Here is an 18,316-nt window from a genome sequence, read left to right as displayed (position 1 = left end):
TCTGTATCCACTGCTCTTCAACTTGGTTACCTGCTACTAGAAGGGGGCGGGGGGGAGTTCATAACACTGTTCCTGTGCAAGGTGAGGCCATGGTTTGCAGGTCCAGCTCACAAACTGTCACCTTCAGTTTCTCTTTCCTGGGGGCAGAGGAACAGTCTGCTTTGCTGAAGGTAGCTTGGACTTGCTGCCCCAGAACTGTTGAGCACTGAATGAGTAAGGAATGAGAGGCCCTAGGGTACTAGAACTCCTAAAACTAACCAGCTCCAAGGAAGTGGTGAAGGAGGTTTACTGTCCATAGCCTCCACCCTGCCCCTTCCCCTTGATGCTGGTAACAACAGCCCCCCTGCACTGCACCTCACCTATGCACTACTACTGTGTTGGGCTTATGGCCTAGTTTGAATTCAGTTGGCAGATCAGCCCCAAGCAGTTCACTTGGGAGGTAGGGAAGGAGAAAACCCCTCTCTTTCCTCTCTGTAGGCAAGGAGAGGAGCTTGCAAAGCTGAACTGTCAGTTAAGGACAACTGCCTACTCTGTTGCAGGGTCATCAGATCACACAAAGGGAAAACAAACCTGGAGAAAAGGTACCAGGGTCCACAGTGGACAGACCTGTGGAAAAACAGCCACTGCTGCATGCAAACCAGAACAGGAGGGACAGACCCCAGCCCAGAAACTAGGAGTGCAAAAAGCCCTGAACAGGAACCTTCACAAGCTATAGAATGTATCTTGAGTCCCACAGACCCCAGCCACCCCCTCTCCCATCATGTCAGCATGCTGTGGGAGACACAATGCAGCTTCCTCTGGCACTGTGTGGGGCAGGTGTAACCCTGTGTTCCACTCCTTGCCCTTAGGAGTGGGGCCACTCAGCTTAAACCAATACAGAGCAGAATCAAGGCTTGAATCTTTTACTAGGCTCAGTAACAACCTGTTGTACTTGAATGGATGTCTTGAAATCACTGCACTTCTGTGCTGTGTAGTAAGTCCACAGCATTTTTGCCATCAAAGCACATCTTCCTGCTTTTTTGCAGGGCAGACTAACACATTTGATAAGCTTTCTGCTTCTGTTAAAGCTATAACTTCTGTTGAAAAGCACCAAAACCCCTGCTTTTGGAGCAGGCTGCTTCTCCTGGGCAACTTACTTGACTTCTCTAAACTGAGCAGGAAATTCTTGTAAGAAATGTAATGACGACAGGTCTTTAACACAGTAAAATGCAGGCATCCTCTGCCAGGGTGGAACTGCAGGAGTGAGTGCTTGTGAGCAGAACCTACTGTTGCCACAACTGCAGGACTATTAATAGCCTTGAGTATTCAAACAATCACATTTCAGATGAAGGCAGCTAGGACTCTCTGTCCTCTAGCACTGTTTTTAAGATGCAGTTTTCTTCAGCCTCTGCTTTTCATGTTTTGCTCCAATTTAGAACAGAACAATCACTGGTGTGTGGACTTCCCTCCAGTGTGAAAAGCTATGCACACACAGCACAGCAGAGAATCAGCCCAGGCCCCAGAGCTCCCACATCCTCACTCACCCTGAGGTGCTGCCAGAAAGGGGCACAGCACTACACCACTCTCACCAGGCAGTAAGGAACTACCATAAAAACCAGTGCTGTAGTTGGATGGAAATGGTCTGTTCTTTGCCACCTACAACCAATGACAAACTTCAGCCACACTGGCAAAAGCTGTAAGAACAACTTTATTTCTTCACAATCTGAATGACATCCTCATCCTCAAGAGTGTGGTCCTTCCCAACTTTCTGAGGGTTGTGCTTAACTGATGAGCCCCAGACCAGTGCACTGAAAGGACAAGAAAAACCCAGTTTAAAAAGGCACAACACTCAAACGAGTGTAACATGCACTCAGCAGAGCAACAGCTATTTCTGTCACCCAGCTACCACAGAGAGCAATGCCTCAAACCTATTTTTATTCTGCAAGTACCTGGGTGAGTGGCCTGTATGATCCAGGGTACAAGCAGAGCAAAACAAAGCATGAAGTCACATAAAATACTCGTGCACCCAGGCCAATGGCCCGTGGTGCTGCATCTACTGCTCCTTCCCAAATATAAAGGAAAACATTTTCCCCTCTTTCATCCAGGAAAGAGCACAGAAACATTAAATACAGTAATTTAAGTATTAATTGTCACAGGCAGATTATTCCATAAAGAATCCTGTTTTCCCTTCCAGCTTACAGGGGAATGAAAGTACACAGCAGGCATGGAAGTATACAGCAGGAGGCAGAGATTTTCTAATCCCTGTAAATGATTGTTACAATAATACTTACTATTTGAAGTCTTTAATGAGATTTTTGTGGATCTTCATGCAAAAGTCCTCCACTGTGGTCTTGCAGTAAGGCAGTACCACAGGAGAGGTGTAGTCTGGGAGCTGTCCTTTAGGTTTGGTGTAGCTGTGAGGCAGAGGGAGCAGTCAGTCAATACCAAACCCTTCTCTGTCAACCCATCAGGAAATTTCACAGGCCATTTGCACTGTCATGCTGGGCACTTGTGCCAGGTTCTCCTCTTTCAGTGCTGACAGCAGACACTCTGCAAATTGTTTGACATTCTTAAGCTGCAAATGTATCTAGTAGCCAGTGGGTGCAGTAGGTTTTCCTTCTAACTGCAGAGCCTTATTACTAGGGAGCTTTCTGTTTGGTGCTCAACAAACAGGAGATGGGAACAGTTGATGGAAAGAACACCTATAGCACTAGGGGTCCAACTACTGAGGGGTTTTAGGTGAAAAGCACAACATATATTAGGAAAAATCAGACAAAGCTTGCAGCCCAGATACCTTGACATACCAAATCCCTTCTCACAACAGATTTGGTATTGTCACAAGTTTAAAAGGCTGCAGTTACTCTGAGTGTTCAGAGGTTCAGTCACAAATTAATCTAAGGAAATGCAATAGAAGTCTGAGGTGAACCTGGAATGCTTTACAGTAAAAACACCTGAAATGCTGAACAACTACATTCAGTTAAGAGAGATGAATGCAGGACAGACTGAAAAGAGGACTACCTCTGAAGTTCACAATTTTGCACTGGCTGACCACAATTCCATGTTTTCAGAAATCTTTAAGATGTACTTAGGACTCAGTTTCACAAGGTCCTAACTGAATTTTCCTACAAATTCCAAAGAGCACTTGTGATGGTTAGAATCACAGCACCAATAAGGTTGGAAAAGACCTCAGAGATCATCAAGTCCAACCTAACAAACACCTCCTGACTAACTAAACCTCCTTCTAGTTCTGCTAGAAAACTGGAAGCCACTATCCAGACCTAGCAACCACAAGACCTGATCTTGAGTCAACACAAGACAAGACAGTGCTGGAGAGTGTGGGCAGGGGGACCAGGGCAGTGATCATCCCCTTGAGCTGGGCACTGGTGAGGACACACCTCAAATACTGGCTTCAGTTTTGTGTCCCTCACTCCACAAAGGAAACAGAATAGAATAGAATAGAACAGGTTGGAAAAGACCTTGGAGATCATCAAGTCCAACCTCTCACCCAGCACCATCTAATCAACTAAACCATAGCACCAAGTGCCTCAGCCAGGCTCTTCCTAAGCACCTCCAGAGATGGTGACTCCACCACCTCCCTGGGCAGCACATCCCAATGGCCAACCTCTCTTGCTGGGAAGAATTTCTTCCTAACATCTTGGACCTACTCCAGAACCCCAGAGTAGGGCAATGGATCTGATGAAGGACCTAGAGAACAAGGCTGGTGAGGAGCAGCTGAGGGACCTGGGGTTGTTCAGCCTGTCCATCACTCAGCAGACAAGAGAACATTTCTGATGTACTTCAGTGACAAAAGCCAGCTTCCACTAGCCATGCTTAGCTAGGAGAAAAACACTACAAACTAATCAGCATTCAGCTATTCTGCAGGCATCCTTTGGTCTCAGCCTCACACTCAGCTCCAGAGAAGGCAGAAACTGGGACTCACATTCGTACTAGCTTCAAGTAGTCCCAGATCTTCTCCAGCAGATCGTCAAAGTTCCAGCGATGATGAGCAGATATGGGTACACAGTGGGGTACTTTGTAGATAATGTCTAGTTCCTCAATGGAAATTTGGTCAATTTTATTTAGGACATAAATGCATGGGATGTAAACCCTGGGAAGAGAAGGAAATGCTGTTACAGCAGCCTGGCAGCACCTTCGCTGGCAAGGGGAGTCTTCATTCTTCTAAAGGGATATCCCTCTGTGGATAGCACATTGCCAAGCCTAGCTCCTGTGGGAAGCAAACTTGAAAGACATTTCTTTTCTTTCTAACAGCAAGTGCAGGTGTGCCAAAGGCAGAGTCCAGCAGTACCTGTTTCCTTCAACGACATCGATCAGGTCATCGGCCGTGGCATCACTGCGCAGCGTGACGTCAGCATTGTGGATCTTATACTCTGCCAGGATGCTCTTCACTGTTTCAGTATCCAGCTCACTCTGAGGGCACTGAAAGTGGACAGAGGTTAAGGACTGGCAGAAGTTAAAGTCAAAGCAAGTGCCACAGTTCCTAATGCTGTCACCTAGCTGTCTGCATGCACAATACTAGGAAGAACAGCTGTGTTGCAGGTTACTGGACTTGACTGGGATTTTACCAGTTAGCCTTAGGAGTGTGAAAAAAGATTTACCTCCGAAAAGCGTTAGTTATAGTAAAGCCCCACTGACAGCTGCAATCAGGCCTGTCAGATGTAGTGCTTCCTGTCCATCTGGGACCAGCTGCAGTACAAACCCACACAGTGGGTTCAGTGCCCAGACAACACCACATTAAGTATTCTGACCCCAGGGCAGAGTTCTGGCTTTTAGTATCTATTTTGCTACCTATTTCTATGCTTTCAAAGGTTCAGCTGCAAAAGGGAAGTGAGTAGTTGAGCTTGGAAAGCCTGGAGCTTTGAGCAGTCTTCTCCAGCAGAATGCTGTAGCACCCAAGCCAGAGGCAGTTTTTGCACATTCTCCTTTGGGCCTCAGAACTTGTAGCTGTTGGAAAGCAGCCATGCCTGTCACTTGGGGGTGAGGAGGTGGCCAGGCCCTAGAACTGGAATGGATGGTCCCCAAGACAAGACACTGACTATGGCACAGCACAGCAGTGCAGCTTCTAAGGAAGTCATAGCACAAGAATGGTCCCAGGCATAGCATTAACTGGGAATGTTTCTTTCTCTGTATTTTTTTAGTTAAAGAAAACTTCCAACTTACTGTGGCTGTCAGGTTAATGCCTCCCTTGTCCTTTTTCTTAAAGCCGATGTTGGGGGGCTTACTATTCAGACGAATTCCAAATCCCTCCAGTTCATTCTCAATGATTTTCTTGTGACCAAGGGGTTTCAGCACATCCAGAACAATCAGAATGAGATTACAGGTTCGAGCAACTAAGAGCCACAAAAATAAAGCTGTCTCTTAAAACAGTAGGCTCACACAGAGGAAACAACAAAAAGCATGGCACAGTGCACTGGTAATGACACTACCAAACCCCTCAGGGCCAGCACGTGGCTTGCTTTTAAATTCCAGTAGAAGACTGAAGTTTGCAGTGCTGGCCAAGCATTACTGACAGACAGATCCTCACATCTTTCAACAATGACAGAGGGTGGAAAAATAATTCCTTCCTGTCTGAATTCAAACTCCAGAAATGAAGACAGCAGCCTTGTTTAATATGGGATCATATCTGCCATCCAAAGTGGTAACATACTCTCACTGCAGCCTCGAGGCAGAGCAGAAACTCAGCAAATGCCTAAGGCCAGCACAGAAAACAGACCAAAAGGAGAATGGCTACTGCTTCACAGCAGGCAGCTCAATTCTAGCACGAACCTCAGCTTTTTAAAGACATCTGAAGTGGGGATTCACCCCTGCACTCTCATAAGTAACTGAACCAGTGATAGGGTGCTGCCACCAGCTCTAATGTACTCACCTGCAATGACTTGCCGTCCTCTGCCTTTACCATCCTTTGCACCTTCAATAATTCCTGGGAGATCAAGCAGCTACTTGTTTAGAGGAAGGAAAGCAACTCATGAGAAAAATGGTTTTCTTCATAGAGAAAATAAATCCCAATTTTACCTTTCCCCTACACCAGCTGACTCTACTGCAAATCTGAATGAAGCATGGCACAATTGTTTCCCCTCTGACTCTTAGATATTGTTAACCCACGTGCCCTACTGGAACACATCACCTCAGAGAGAACAGGACAACTACCACAGTATCATAGTATCATTCAGGGTTGGAAGGGACCACAAGGATCATCTAGTTCCAACCCCCCTGCCATGGGCGGGGACACCCCACACTAGATACCACTAACTACCACAGTAACTTCTGCTCAGGGAGAAATGAAAAGCAGGATACACCAGGACATCATGGAAACATTTCCAGTGTCTTCTCAAACATCTCCACATGTCACTTCTAACCATTCAGCCACAAGACCACTGCATCTATATATACCACCTTATCCTCACAGACACAGATCTCACCTGTATCTTTGCTCCCTTGTACCTAATGACTCCAGGCACAGTAGTTAGGGTGGTGAATTCATACGCTGCCACTTCAGAGTACACACCAGCGAGATTACTTAGAAGAGTAGATTTCCCCACTGATGGAAAACCCACAAACCCAATTCGGGCATCACCTGTCTTTGCAACATCAAAACCTGCAAATAAGGAGCAAAAATATTTGTTTTAAAAATTGATATTTTCTGTCTTCTAAGGCTCTCAACAGCCATCCTGCTATTACCTTTAATGCTGCCTGAGTGAAAGCCAGGCAGGCTTCCCTACAAAGAGGGTGTCAGTGTAATACAGAGAGTTCACTATACAGCCTGGGACCACTACAAAGCATGTACCTGCCAGTGAAGTGTGGGCTGCAAGGCTTCTCAGTGGCCTATACCTGACTTGAGTCTAAGAGAAGCATTCCCTTTCCTTGCAGCTTAGACAATCCGTATCTTTATACACAAGAACAGGTGGCTGCTGCAAGATGCTTTTTCATGTAAAACGCCCACATTTCCTGCAAACACAACATTTTGTTACTCAGAAAGCGGGAGCCCGTTCATTTACACTTCAACGTGGGCCACATCCCACAAGGGGCCACAAACCACGGTAAGGTGCTGCAGCGATGTGGACAAGAGGGACAGAGGAAGGTTGCTACGCTATATTCAGCAGACAGCCTGGCAGGATTTAAGCGGACAAGCCACATCGGTTAGATGGGTTTCTGTCGCACAGCCCGCACTTGGGCAGCGTGGAGCGGCCACTTCTGCAGAGGCGGCCGACACCTTCCCGCAGCACAACGCACCTTCCCCGGGGCCGCCGCCGCCGCCTCCCTTGGGCGTGATGAGCTCCCGGCGCAGCTTTGCCAAGCGGGCCTTCAGCAGCCCCAGGTGGTGAGCCGTGGCCTTATTCTTCTGCGTCCGAGCCATCTGCAAGAGCACGGAACCGAGGGCTCACCGCCGGCAGAGGTTCTGCCGGGCCGCACCACTCCCGGGCGCCCGCGCTGGGCCTCACGACCCGGCAGGGCCCTGTCATCCCCTCACGGCGCGGCACCGCGGCCGCCCGATGCCTGGTCCGCCTCCGAACGGGGAGAAGGCCGGCGCCTTACCTCAGCCTCGATCTCCGCGATCTTGGCCAGCGTGCCGCTCATCTTGGCGGTAGATCCCCGCCGCCAGCGGCAGCCACCTCCGGAGCGCCTCTCCCCGGCCCCCTCCCCGGCCCCGGCAGCGCGCAGGCGGACTGCGGCCTCTCGCGGGAGCGCGGCCCCAGAGCTCGCGAGAAGCGGCGGTTGCGCGCCTCACCGTCGGGCGGGAAAGAGCTCGCGGCGCGCGCCTCTCAGTCCGCGCGACCCGGCTGGAGGCGCCGGGGTGCCTCCTGCGCGGCGCTGGCGCCGCCTCACGGCGGTGGGCAGCGGTGCGAGGCGGCGGGAAAGAGCGCGTGACACCTGGGTAGTGTGCGTGACACCTGTGTGCGCGTGTGTGTGTGTGACACCTCCGTGTGCGTGTGTGTGTGTGTGACACCTCCGTGCGCGTGTGTGTGTGTGTGATACCTCCGTGTGCGTGTGCGACCCCGTGTAGTGTGTGTGCAGAGAGCAGAGCTGAGGCAGCTGTGGAGGTCTAGGAATCGGCACGAGTGACAGAACTGACCAGAGGTGAGGGACTGAGGGGAGAAAGCTGGCTGTTGCGAGGCTGAGGGGCTCTGCCAGAGAGGCGGTAGGGCCGCAGTGCTTGCAGCAGCCGGTGTAAGGCCGAAGTTCTGCCTGCTGTTCTGTGAGGTGCGACAGCGTCTGGCCGTGGGAGAAAGGGCTGAGTGGTGAGGCCGGTGTCTCGCAGGTGTGTGAGAGACAGAGACCTGCGTGCGCGCCAGGCACTCGCTGCCAGTGAGGGTGACGAGGCGTCCGCCTTTCCCTCGGGTTAAACTGTGCCTGGTGCTTGCACACAGGCCGAGGTCTGCCTCTGCCCTCGTCCTGCCTGTGTTGCGCTTGCAGTACTGCCCATCGCCAGGTGTGCAGTGCGCAAAAGCATGCCACGGCCTTGCTGAATCGGAGAGAGCTGCTCTGCTGCTTGTAGGAGAGCCTCTTGCTGATGCTTTGTAAAACCTGGAACTTCCATGCTGAAGTTTTCTCGGTGCTCCTTTTAGCTGAGCCCAGGCCACACCACTTTGCCCCAGGGCCGTCTGTAACTGCCCGTTGAATGCCAGCTAATCAAACATGGATTTTTTTCAACCAGCTTTCAGTAGTATCACAACCAAACAGATCTGGAAGAAAAAGTACTTTACAACAGAAAGAAATACATCATGTCCCAGTGGAGGCCAGGGACAAGCAGAGTCCCTCAGGGATCAGTCCTGGGACCAGGCTTGTTCAACATCTTTGTGGGTGCCATGGACAGTGGCATTGAGTGCACCCTCAGCAAGTTTGCTGATGACACCAAGCTGTGTGGTGCAGCAGACAGGCTGGAGGGAAGGGAGGCCATCCAGAGGGACCTGGACAGGCTGGAGAGGTGGGCACAAGCCAACCTCATGAGGTTCAGTAAGAGCAAGTGCAGGGTCCTGCATCTGGGTTGAGGCAATCCCAGGCACAAATCCAGGCTGGGCAGGGACTGGCTGGAAAGCAGCCCTGAGGAGAGAGACTTGGGGGTGCTGGTGGACAAAAAGCTCAACATGAGCTCTCAGTGTGCACTTGCAGCCCACAAAGCCAATCAGATCCTGGGCTGCATCAGGAGAAGTGTGGCTAGCAGGTCGAGGGAGGTGATTCTCCCCCTCTACTCAGCTCTGGTGAGACCCCACCTGGAGTACTGTGTCCAATTCTGGAGCCCCTATTACAAGAGGGATGTGGAGGTGCTGGAACATGTCCAGAGAAGGGCCACAAGGATGATCAGAGGGCTGGAGCACCTCTCCTGTGAGGGCAGACTGAAGGAGTTGGGGCTGTTCAGTCTGCAGAAGAGAAGGCTCCAAGGTGACCTCATTGTGGCCTTCCAGTATCTGAAGGGGGCCTACAGGAAGGCTGGGGAAGGACTTCTCAGGATCTCAGGTAGTGATAGGACTAGGGGGAATGGAATGAAGCTGGAGGTGGGGAGATTCAGGCTAGATGTGAGGAGGAGGTTCTTCACCATGAGAGTGGTGAAACCCTGGAATGGGTTGTCCAGGGAGGTGGTTGGGGCCCCGTCCCTGGAGGTGTTTAAGCCCAGGCTGGATGAGGCTCTGGCCAGCCTGATCTAGTGTGGGGTGTCCCTGCCCATGGCAGGGGGGTTGGAACTAGATGATCCTTGTGGTCCCTTCCAACCCTGACTGATGCTATGATACTATGATGTTTTCAGGATCTTAGAGCCTCGGTGTTTGTTTCCCTGTCCTATCTTGTCTGAATGAGCAGCATTCATAGAAACCTTTTTCTCCACGTTTAGTACCCTTTCAGGAGGGTTTTTCTGTCCCAGTTTATCACAAAGTCTGGTTTATATGATGCATCTAAATATAAAAATGTTTTTGAACAGAAATATGCTCTCTTGCATGCATATGGTGGAAGTGTTTACACCGACACTTGCAGAATCACCTGCCACATCTTCAGTCAGGATTCTGAGTATGACAAAACTTCACTAGCCTTACAACAATTTGGCAACAGAATTGTTATGGGTTGTTAAGTCTTTCCTTAACACAGCAAAAAGAAGAGAATTACTGCAAAGGGAAATAAAATGCTATTTTCTGTCTCTGCCTCTGCACATCCCATGCTTGTCTCATGTTAACCAAAAAAAGCCTACTTTTATCTCATAAGCTGTTCAGAGTTGTCATTAATGCAAGTTTATCCAGAACTTACTAAAATAGAACGTCAAATAAAACAGGGTTACTATTCCTGGCAATGTTGGCACAGCTAAGCCAGGGTAAATATAAAAGCACCCACCACCGTGTATTTGTCCAGGGTTTTCTAATTATTCCTTGTGAACAATATCCATTTCCAGTGTAGGAGAGCAGATAGTTCAGATGGAGTTGTTTATGCCTCAGCTAAATTCAGCCACACTATCAGACCGTATTTGTGGTCCTTTTTAGCAACAGGGCAAATCCTGGATTCTCACTCAGGGTTTAAGACCACCTCTGTTTTTGCAGTAAATGACAGCTAACTTCTGAACTTGCTGCTGGTGGCAGTAATAGTTTTTCTCACAAACTCCCTCCAAATCCCACACACTGACTCTAATTAAAACCCATTTTTCCAAGTGTTGACTGACTGAATGAAGATGTCAGTAGAAGATGTGGTTTGAAGATTTACTTAACAGGGTGGTTTTGTTTTCCTGGTTTAGGTATTCATAGTGTACTTAATGCACAGCTGCTCAGTATGTGCCCTTAAACCCTTTTTCCCCAGAAACTTACTAAAACAAAGATCCTATCAGGAATTTAGGCACCTAACTTTTTTTTTTTCCCCAGTGTATTGTCCTTAGTTACCTGAAGGTAGTAAGAGATTAATAATTTGTCTGATTTTTTTTTTCTAGCCAGGTTAACATTTTCTAATTGGTTAGAATATTGAAGTAGTTCATATTCAGTTATATGTATATGCTTATATAGGATAGGATAGGATAGGATAGGATAGGATAGGATAGGATAGGATAGGATAGAATAGAATAGAATAGAATAGAATAGAATAGAATAGAATAGAATAGAATAGAATAGAATAGAATAGAATAGACCAGGTTGGAAGAGACCTTCAAGATCATCACATCCAACCTATCATCCAACACCACCCAACCAACTAAACCATGGCGCCAAGCACCCCATCAAGTCTCCTCCTGAACACCTCCAATGATGGTGACTCCAACACCTCCCCAGGCAGCCCATTCCAATGGGCAATCACTCTCTCTGTGTAAAACTTCCTCCTAACCTCCAGCCTAAACCTCCCCTGGCTTATATGTATATAAGTCTCATATGGAGACTTGATGGGGTGCTTGGTGCCATGGTTTAGTTGTTTAGGTGGGTTGGATTGGTTCATGGGTTGGACACGATGATCTTGATAGTCTCTTCCAACCTGGTTTATTCTATTCCATTTTCTATTCTATAACAGCACCCTCTTGTAAGCTTCAGAAAGGCTTGTCCAGTAGAGAATGGAGTGCAGTTATTTTTATTAACTGGGATGACTTGTGAATTTTTAAACACAAAGTTGCTCTATGTGATGTGGCACTTGGAAAATAGGCTGGTTATGACCATGGGGAGTTAGGTGTGGCACCTGGGAAATTAAGAATTGATACGATGTCCTCTGAGGACAGCAGTCAAGCCTAGGAAATGGAATGCAAATGATAGAAAACTATTAAACAGAAAGGTTAGTCAGAGAAGAGAAAAATCAGGAAAAATACAGAAAACTGGACACAATGTCAGAAGAGGAAAAAGCCCCCAGTGGAACCTGAGAGAAGATGAAAGGAGATGCAAGAGACAGAGATATGTTGGAAAGGTTAACTGAGTTTTACAGTGGACGCTGAAGGGAGATGTAGTGAATTGTCAGGTTTTAATTACAGTGTCCATGTATGGGGGTTAAATGGAAAGAACTGCATTGGGGAAATCTGCATCATCTGTAAGAGGGTGCATTTCCAAAGGCTGTGAATTGCACAGGAGTTGCAGAGTCAGTCTCTCAGGTGGCAACTGCCTGCTGTGTCAGCACAGAATAGATGAGTAAAAGACCCAAGTGATGAAGCAGTGGGATGAATTACTAACGGGTAAACTGGAAGCAGATAACAATAGCACTTTTACAATAACATTTCTGATCAGGTAAGGAAAGCAACATACCATAGGATGTTCAGAAAGTGTAGGCAGGCTGCATCTGAAGTGAAGGCTATCTCATCAAACAATTAAGAAACATGACATGGTATGGAATCAGTGGTTGGGCACAGACAGGAGTGTTTGTTTCATCAAGCTAGAATGGTAGGAATGTGACTGAAATGACACATACCTCATTAGCAAGACCTGAATGATGGGGAGCTGTAGCAAAAATGGGTTTCCAAAACTCGTATTCTACACACTCCAGTCCTGCTGACTCATTAATTTTCAGCAAGTCATTTCCTTTTCTTGTGCCTCAGTTTTATTTTTGCCCAAGAGGAATGTGCAGTTGCCGCAGAATGATTGAAACTTTCGTGTTTCCATAGCACTGCTCTGTTTGATAACTGTAGATCACTTCAATAGAGAGCCGAGCATTAATGCATTTAGTATTCTCTGTCAAACTACCTGATTTAAATAAGCTGCTTCATTATGTGTCAAATTCTGAAATTCTTTCTGAAACAGCTATTAATTTAGTTTCACTAAGAGTTACACTTATGTGAGGTGTAAACTAAGCTGAGAAGAGGCTTGCAAGACACTTGGATAACCGTGTGAAATTTACCATTGTAAGGCACGTGGTAAAATCTGCGACTATGAAATAAGCATAACTTCTGCAGCCTGTGCCTCAATCAGCTGCACAAAGACCCTTCTTAAGAACAAGAAATGCATTCTTGCTCAGTTAGCTATTTTTTCATTCTTTGATTCTTTCCCTCCTTTTTATTCTAATAACTCGAGTACTTGTGGATATCAAGTCTGTTCACAGTACACTGAGAAGGTCGGTTTAGCTCACGTGGTACAGTGCTTGTGGGTTTTGGCAGTTTACCTTCTGACCTCCAGCTGTGCTAATGCTACCTGCATGTTTGTGGACTTGATGGGCCCCAGGCTTTTACCTTAGTGGTGAGGATTTATGCAAGGTTTAAAAAAAGTGGGAGGGAGATGACAGGGAGGAAATTCAGCAGTGAGCACAGGCGAAACAAGGCTCTTGAAATGTCATACCCTCATCAGTCCAGTGAAAAAGAATCTGTATCAAATGATAACCTGAGTACTTAGATTTTAAGAATTAGGGGTATGGGACTGTAACGAGCTTGCCAGAGTTCCCTCGTGGAAAAGAGCGTAACTGCAAGCGAAGGCATATAGAGAATCTGTTAGTTTAAAGGTGATTTTTCTGGGCTTGGAGTTTGGTTTGTTGTTGGTTTGTTGGTTTTTTTTTCTGTTGCAATTTTTACAAATGTACTTTTTTTCCCCCTATTTCTTTTTTTTTTTCTTTTTGTTTTCCCCACGATGAATTGTACTTCGATTTGAGAACTGGCTGCTAATTAACCCTATTGTTGTACTTCAGGGAAGAATGGCTCATGCTGAAGAGGAGACACACCTTCTTAAGGTGCTTATCATGAGCTGACTCAGGGCCAGCCCCATACACACTTGGAGGAAGGAGATTTTGAGAACTCCCTATCAAGAGGTAAGATTTTTGAGATCTGTAGTACTGAAATTTCAGTGGGACCATGAAACCCTTTGCCTGAGGTGAAGTGACTCAGGAAGTTGTCACAATTAACATCTTAATTGACTCTTGAGGCAATACAAAGTTGTGCCTTTTGAGTGTTGTAAGAAATACAGATGAATCCATTCTTAGTTGTCTTCCTGGATTAACGTTTTAATGCCAGTTTACTTGGCATATCTGAAGTTGTCCTCAGGCCAGCACAGTAGTTTAGCTATTAATCTGTAAACAGCAACCATTCACCACTTGCATTGCATATTTAGGATTGTATTGTAAATGTATGTTTTACATAAGAAAGTTGTCTGTCAGGTTTGCCTAGCTGGGCATGGATGCCTAATTAATTAATTTCGATTAGATGGAATCCTAGGCTGTATTCCCATTTTGACCAGATTCTTAATGTGGCAATCTTGTTTTGAATGGCTCAGGTTGCTTTGGTTCCAGGCAGTCTAGAATTAAGTTAAACTGGGCAGAGTGAAGAAATGAAGGGAACAAAAGGGAGATTAAGTATCAAAGGTTGGCTTCCGAGACTCTGTTAAATTAGTTTAACAACAAAAAGTTCTGTAGTTTAGCATCAGCTCCCAGGAGTTTGTGCTGGACTGCCACGGAACAGAATGACTATACAGCACTGAGGAAAAGCAAACAGTGCAGTTTTCCCTTTCTAAAATCATTCTGTGCGCACTTTTTATAGCATGATATGTCGGGTTTGGGAGACCGCTAAGTAGTTTTAACCAAGAGTGCCGTTTGCCTGCTTCTGGAGGAGAAAGCTGCTAAATCACCAACTCACACCTAGATTACAGAGGAAACTGCTACCTGCAGGTCTGAGAGTCCTTGTTGCTAGGGTTAGAATTCTCATGGGACGAATCCCAGTGAAAAAAAAAAAAAAGAGCAAGCCTTTCAAAACTAAATTTAAGTAATAATCAACCTAACAAGTAATGAATGCTGAATTAATTGCTTGTTGGATCAGTCGCAGTTAATTAAAATTCCAGTGAAAGCTCAGAAGAACTGACAGCTACTCATGGAAACAGCAAGCGTGCCATGAAACGCAGCGTTACATACTTCTGTGGAACGCATGGAAAGGAAGCGGCTCATATGACTGAATTAGCTGGCACAAGCCCTGTGCAGAAACCACCTCGCTGCTAATGTTATAATCCATCTGAAACGGTGACTAACCTGCTTAAAGGGTATCTGAAACAGTCCAGTAGCCTCCAAACTTACACAGGCTCATGAGCTGAGAAAAGTTCAACAAATGAGTGTGACTCAAGTCTCAGGAGCATGCACCCAAATACCTCTGAACAGATAGGACTGTGATGCAGTCCTTTGTTACCTCCTGTATTTGCAGACCAGTTTAAGGTCTGCCCTTCTGAGTAAGGCCAGTAGCGGCTGATCTGCAGTGAAGTGAGCAATGTAGTCCCAAATGGTGCACACATGTTCAGAGCAAAAGAGGATTTTTAATACTATTGAAATACAATCAAAGTGCTTCAGCAGACACCAGGCAGCTGCAAAGCATTTAGGGACAGCTCAGGAATTCCCATGAGCAGAAGTGAGACAGGAAATAGTGAGAACCTGAATAAAATAGCCAAGGAAAATGTGTTTATTTAAAAGAGAGGTGAATTCAGAGGAGCTTCAGCGAATCCCAGTGCAGAAGATGTCAGAAAACATAAATTAAGGTCATCTGAAAAGGAGAGGAAATTATGTGTACTGAAAGTGCAAATTTTTGAATTAAAATTTTAAACCCTCTTTCATATCATGGGGGACTTTGCTTTCAAGACAGAAACTAGCCAGCTGTGGTGATGAATGAGTTCACAGGTAACCACACCTGGGCACATACATAGTTAAGTACAGGGAAATGACATTTCGTGATCACAGTATGTTTAGGGAACTTCTTCCAAGCCTGTTTATACTGATCAGCCAAATTTTGTCTCAGTGTGGGACAAACTGCTTATTGCAAAGGGAAGGAATTTGGCTATGTTGTGGCAAACAGAAACTGAACAACTACTCTGATAGCCTCATTCTCTGAGACACGGTAGATTTGAGACCAGAAGAAGTTATAAGAAGTGGTCCTTTAAGTATGTTGGTGAAGCCACAAGGTGGGGGAGGCCAGTATACTTAGAGTGGAAGTACTGAAAAGGAGAGATGCAGTCCTTCCCACTTCAGAGCACTGGGAAACTAAGGCACATGGCTGTGTTGGTCTCCTCGTGATTTCCTTGGGAGTGCAAGATACTGCTGGTCATCTTGACCGGCATCCAGCAATCACCCAGAACATCAGCTCCCAGCATGCTGCTCTGGTGTCCTCATGGCAAGGCTGAATGGATCACTTGCCAAGAAATAATCCACGATTTGGGGTAAATACTCAGCTTTTACCTAAAGAAGCAGGCAGGGTGTGTTGGATGGTGCCTTTTAAACAGGAGGGCTGGAAGCTGAAACCAGAACATTCCATAGCAACTGGAGAAAGTTCTGAGGAAAGTGCAATGGGAGCGGCAGGACCCCCCCCCCCTCCCCCTGCCTAGAGGAGAGACAAAGAACAGGCAAGGAGGGAACTGAAATGGGAAGCAGGAACCATGTCAGGAGGCTGAGGGATAAAAAAGCAAATTAATAAACCACCGAGGGGAAAGATGCAGAACTGACCAAAGCCACTAGGAAAGATAATCAAATTCCAGATTCTTTAACTGCTCTGTGTGTGCGTGTGTGTGCGCAGCCTAGCTAGCGTGTTTAAGTTGAATCCTTTTACCTCACTGCAGCAAGTACAACTCCTGTGTCTGTGGCATACAGACCTACAGACTGTGAGTGCTGTATTATCTGTACAGTACAGTGTGTTTGAGCAGGGTTCATCAGCATTGCCACCACTCAACCAACCTCATATTGCTAAAAATACACATTCCTATCAGGGTGTGTGCATACACAACGCAGCAACACAAAGTTGCTGCTGCTACTCTTCTGCCTGCAGTGGAGACAAACAATTCCTACCCACAGCAGGAGAAATCGGTGTACGGGCTGAGGGCACTGCCTGGCCTTAAGCAACAGTGTAACTTTGCGTTTTGGAAGCTGGAAGCTTGGTGCACTCATTTGCACATCAGTACCCAGCATGTTTTTTCAGTTCCACCACTCTTCAATTCAAGTGCTGAGTTGGAGCTCTTGGAAGGCTTCTGTAGCTGGTGATGCCCTCCCATGTGCTGATTTCAGTGTTTCCCACAGAATAGTTGAAGTGAGATATTGGATGGTGAATAGGTCATCCAAGGATTCTTAATTAGGCTTGATGTTACAAATCCAAAAAGTGCCCTCGAACACTCTGGAAAGTGTTGTCTTTCCCAAAACAAAGACCCCTTTGGGGAGTGTGCCTGTGTATCAGGCATGGAGGGGGAATATATCTTCAACAGTGGAGAAAAAAAAACTTCTCCGAGACAGAAAGCAAATTTCAGCTGAAAGTGAGTAATGATGCTGCTGAAATAGAACCTCTTCATACAGAGATCTTGAGCACTCCGGGAAGATTCAGCACTAGGACAGTCCAAGCAGCCCTGCCAGCGTGTTGGAGCGGTGCAGTTAGGAGCGTTGAAACGAGGGCCTGGGGAAGGCTGAGTGCGGGGAGCGGGAACCCGGCAGCGCTGGAGCAGGGGGTGCGCTGCGTGCCGTGGGAAAGCCCGGGCAGCGCAGGGATCAGCGGGGCAAAGTTTCCCCAACATGGAGGCTGGCAGTGGGGGTTGTGCAATTGCCCATGCCTCCCGCAGCCCCCGGCCCGCGGGCATCGTTTCTCTCAACTGCTCCCGCGGGGCGGGCGTTTTTGCACGGGAAGAATCCCCGCTGTACCCCTTCCCTCCCCCACAATGCCTGCGCCTTGCTCTTTCAGGCAGGCTGAGAGTTGATCCTAGTACGGAGGGGGGGTGGGTGTGGGGGTGAGAAATGCAATGAAAGACCGGGGGGAGGCCGGTTTACTCCGCAGACCCTGGCCCCTCTGGGATGGGCTCTCCTCAGGCGAGGCGGAGAGGTGGGGGCCACTCTACTCCTCTGCAGCTCCGGGAGGGCTTTGCATTGGACAATTTGTGCCTGGGAAGGGGGGGGGTAGAAGGCCTGCAGCCCACCCCCACCCCCCCCTCTGTCTCCCCCCCGGCCCCTCCCCCTCTCTCCGACGGGAGGGGGACCTGGGGGGCGAGCTGCAGCCCGGATATTTGGGGGAGGGGGCGAGCACAGCCCGGCCACCCCCGTGTGCCGCGGGCGGGGGCCTTCACTGCCGGCTCGGCATTGGAGGATCGGTGCTGGGGAAGGGGGAGACTGCAGCCCCCAGCCCCCGCGGGCGGGCGGGGTGGGGGCCGGCCTGCTGGCTCTGGCTGCTCTTGCATTGGCGGATGCGGGGAGGGAGGGGGGCAGGAAGCGGGGGGGCAGGGGGGAGCCCGAGTGGCTGAAGGGGGGGGTCTCTATGAATAGGGTGGGGGTCTTCTCGCCCAAAGAAGAGAGGAAAGTTTGCGGTGCCGGTGGTGCGGGGTGCGGCGAAGCGGGCGGGGCTCGGACGGGAGCCGGCGGCGACGGCGGCGGCGCTTGGTCGGGGAGCAGCAGCCGGGGGGCCCCCGCTGGATTTTTGTAGGGGGGGTGGTATCGCCCCCCTCCTTCTCCTCCCCCCAGGGGTGAA

The 18,316-nt window shown here is 48.1% G+C and overlaps 1 protein-coding gene across 1 annotated transcript; it reads right to left on the bottom strand.

The window, feature by feature from the left end:
• Positions 1-1,669: 1,669 nt before the first annotated feature.
• DRG1 (developmentally regulated GTP binding protein 1) lies at positions 1,670-7,650 on the bottom strand. The gene is made up of 9 exons (XM_068157193.1): positions 7,531-7,650; positions 7,228-7,351; positions 6,417-6,592; positions 5,864-5,933; positions 5,158-5,327; positions 4,286-4,416; positions 3,920-4,087; positions 2,271-2,393; positions 1,670-1,787 (listed from the first exon to the last, which is right to left on the bottom strand). The coding sequence occupies exons 1-9, from the start codon at positions 7,570-7,572 to the stop codon at positions 1,688-1,690; spliced, it is 1,104 nt and encodes a 367-aa protein (XP_068013294.1). The 5' UTR covers positions 7,573-7,650; the 3' UTR covers positions 1,670-1,687.
• Between the last annotated feature and the right edge of the window lie 10,666 nt (positions 7,651-18,316).

This window comes from Melanerpes formicivorus, unplaced genomic scaffold (assembly GCF_026170545.1).
Source record: "Melanerpes formicivorus ecotype bairdi unplaced genomic scaffold, bMelFor1.0.p_v2 SCAF_36, whole genome shotgun sequence".
Lineage (NCBI taxonomy): Eukaryota > Metazoa > Chordata > Aves > Piciformes > Picidae > Melanerpes > Melanerpes formicivorus.
Note: the sequence above shows the minus strand (reverse complement) of the source record. Positions and strands in the feature narration are given on the sequence as shown.

What these genes read in the sequence shown, in the direction of transcription:
- DRG1 (XM_068157193.1), bottom strand. Translation starts at nt 7,572, where the DNA reads ATGAGCGGCACGCTGGCCAAGATCGCGGAGATCGAGGCTGAG. An exon ending in CGGCGGCGGCCCCGGGGAAG is followed by an intron (nt 6,593 to 7,227) that starts GTGCGTTGTGCT and finishes CCTTATTTGCAG; the next exon opens with GTTTTGATGTTGCAAAGACA. An exon ending in ACAAGGGAGCAAAGATACAG is followed by an intron (nt 5,934 to 6,416) that starts GTGAGATCTGTG and finishes CTAAACAAGTAG; the next exon opens with CTGCTTGATCTCCCAGGAAT.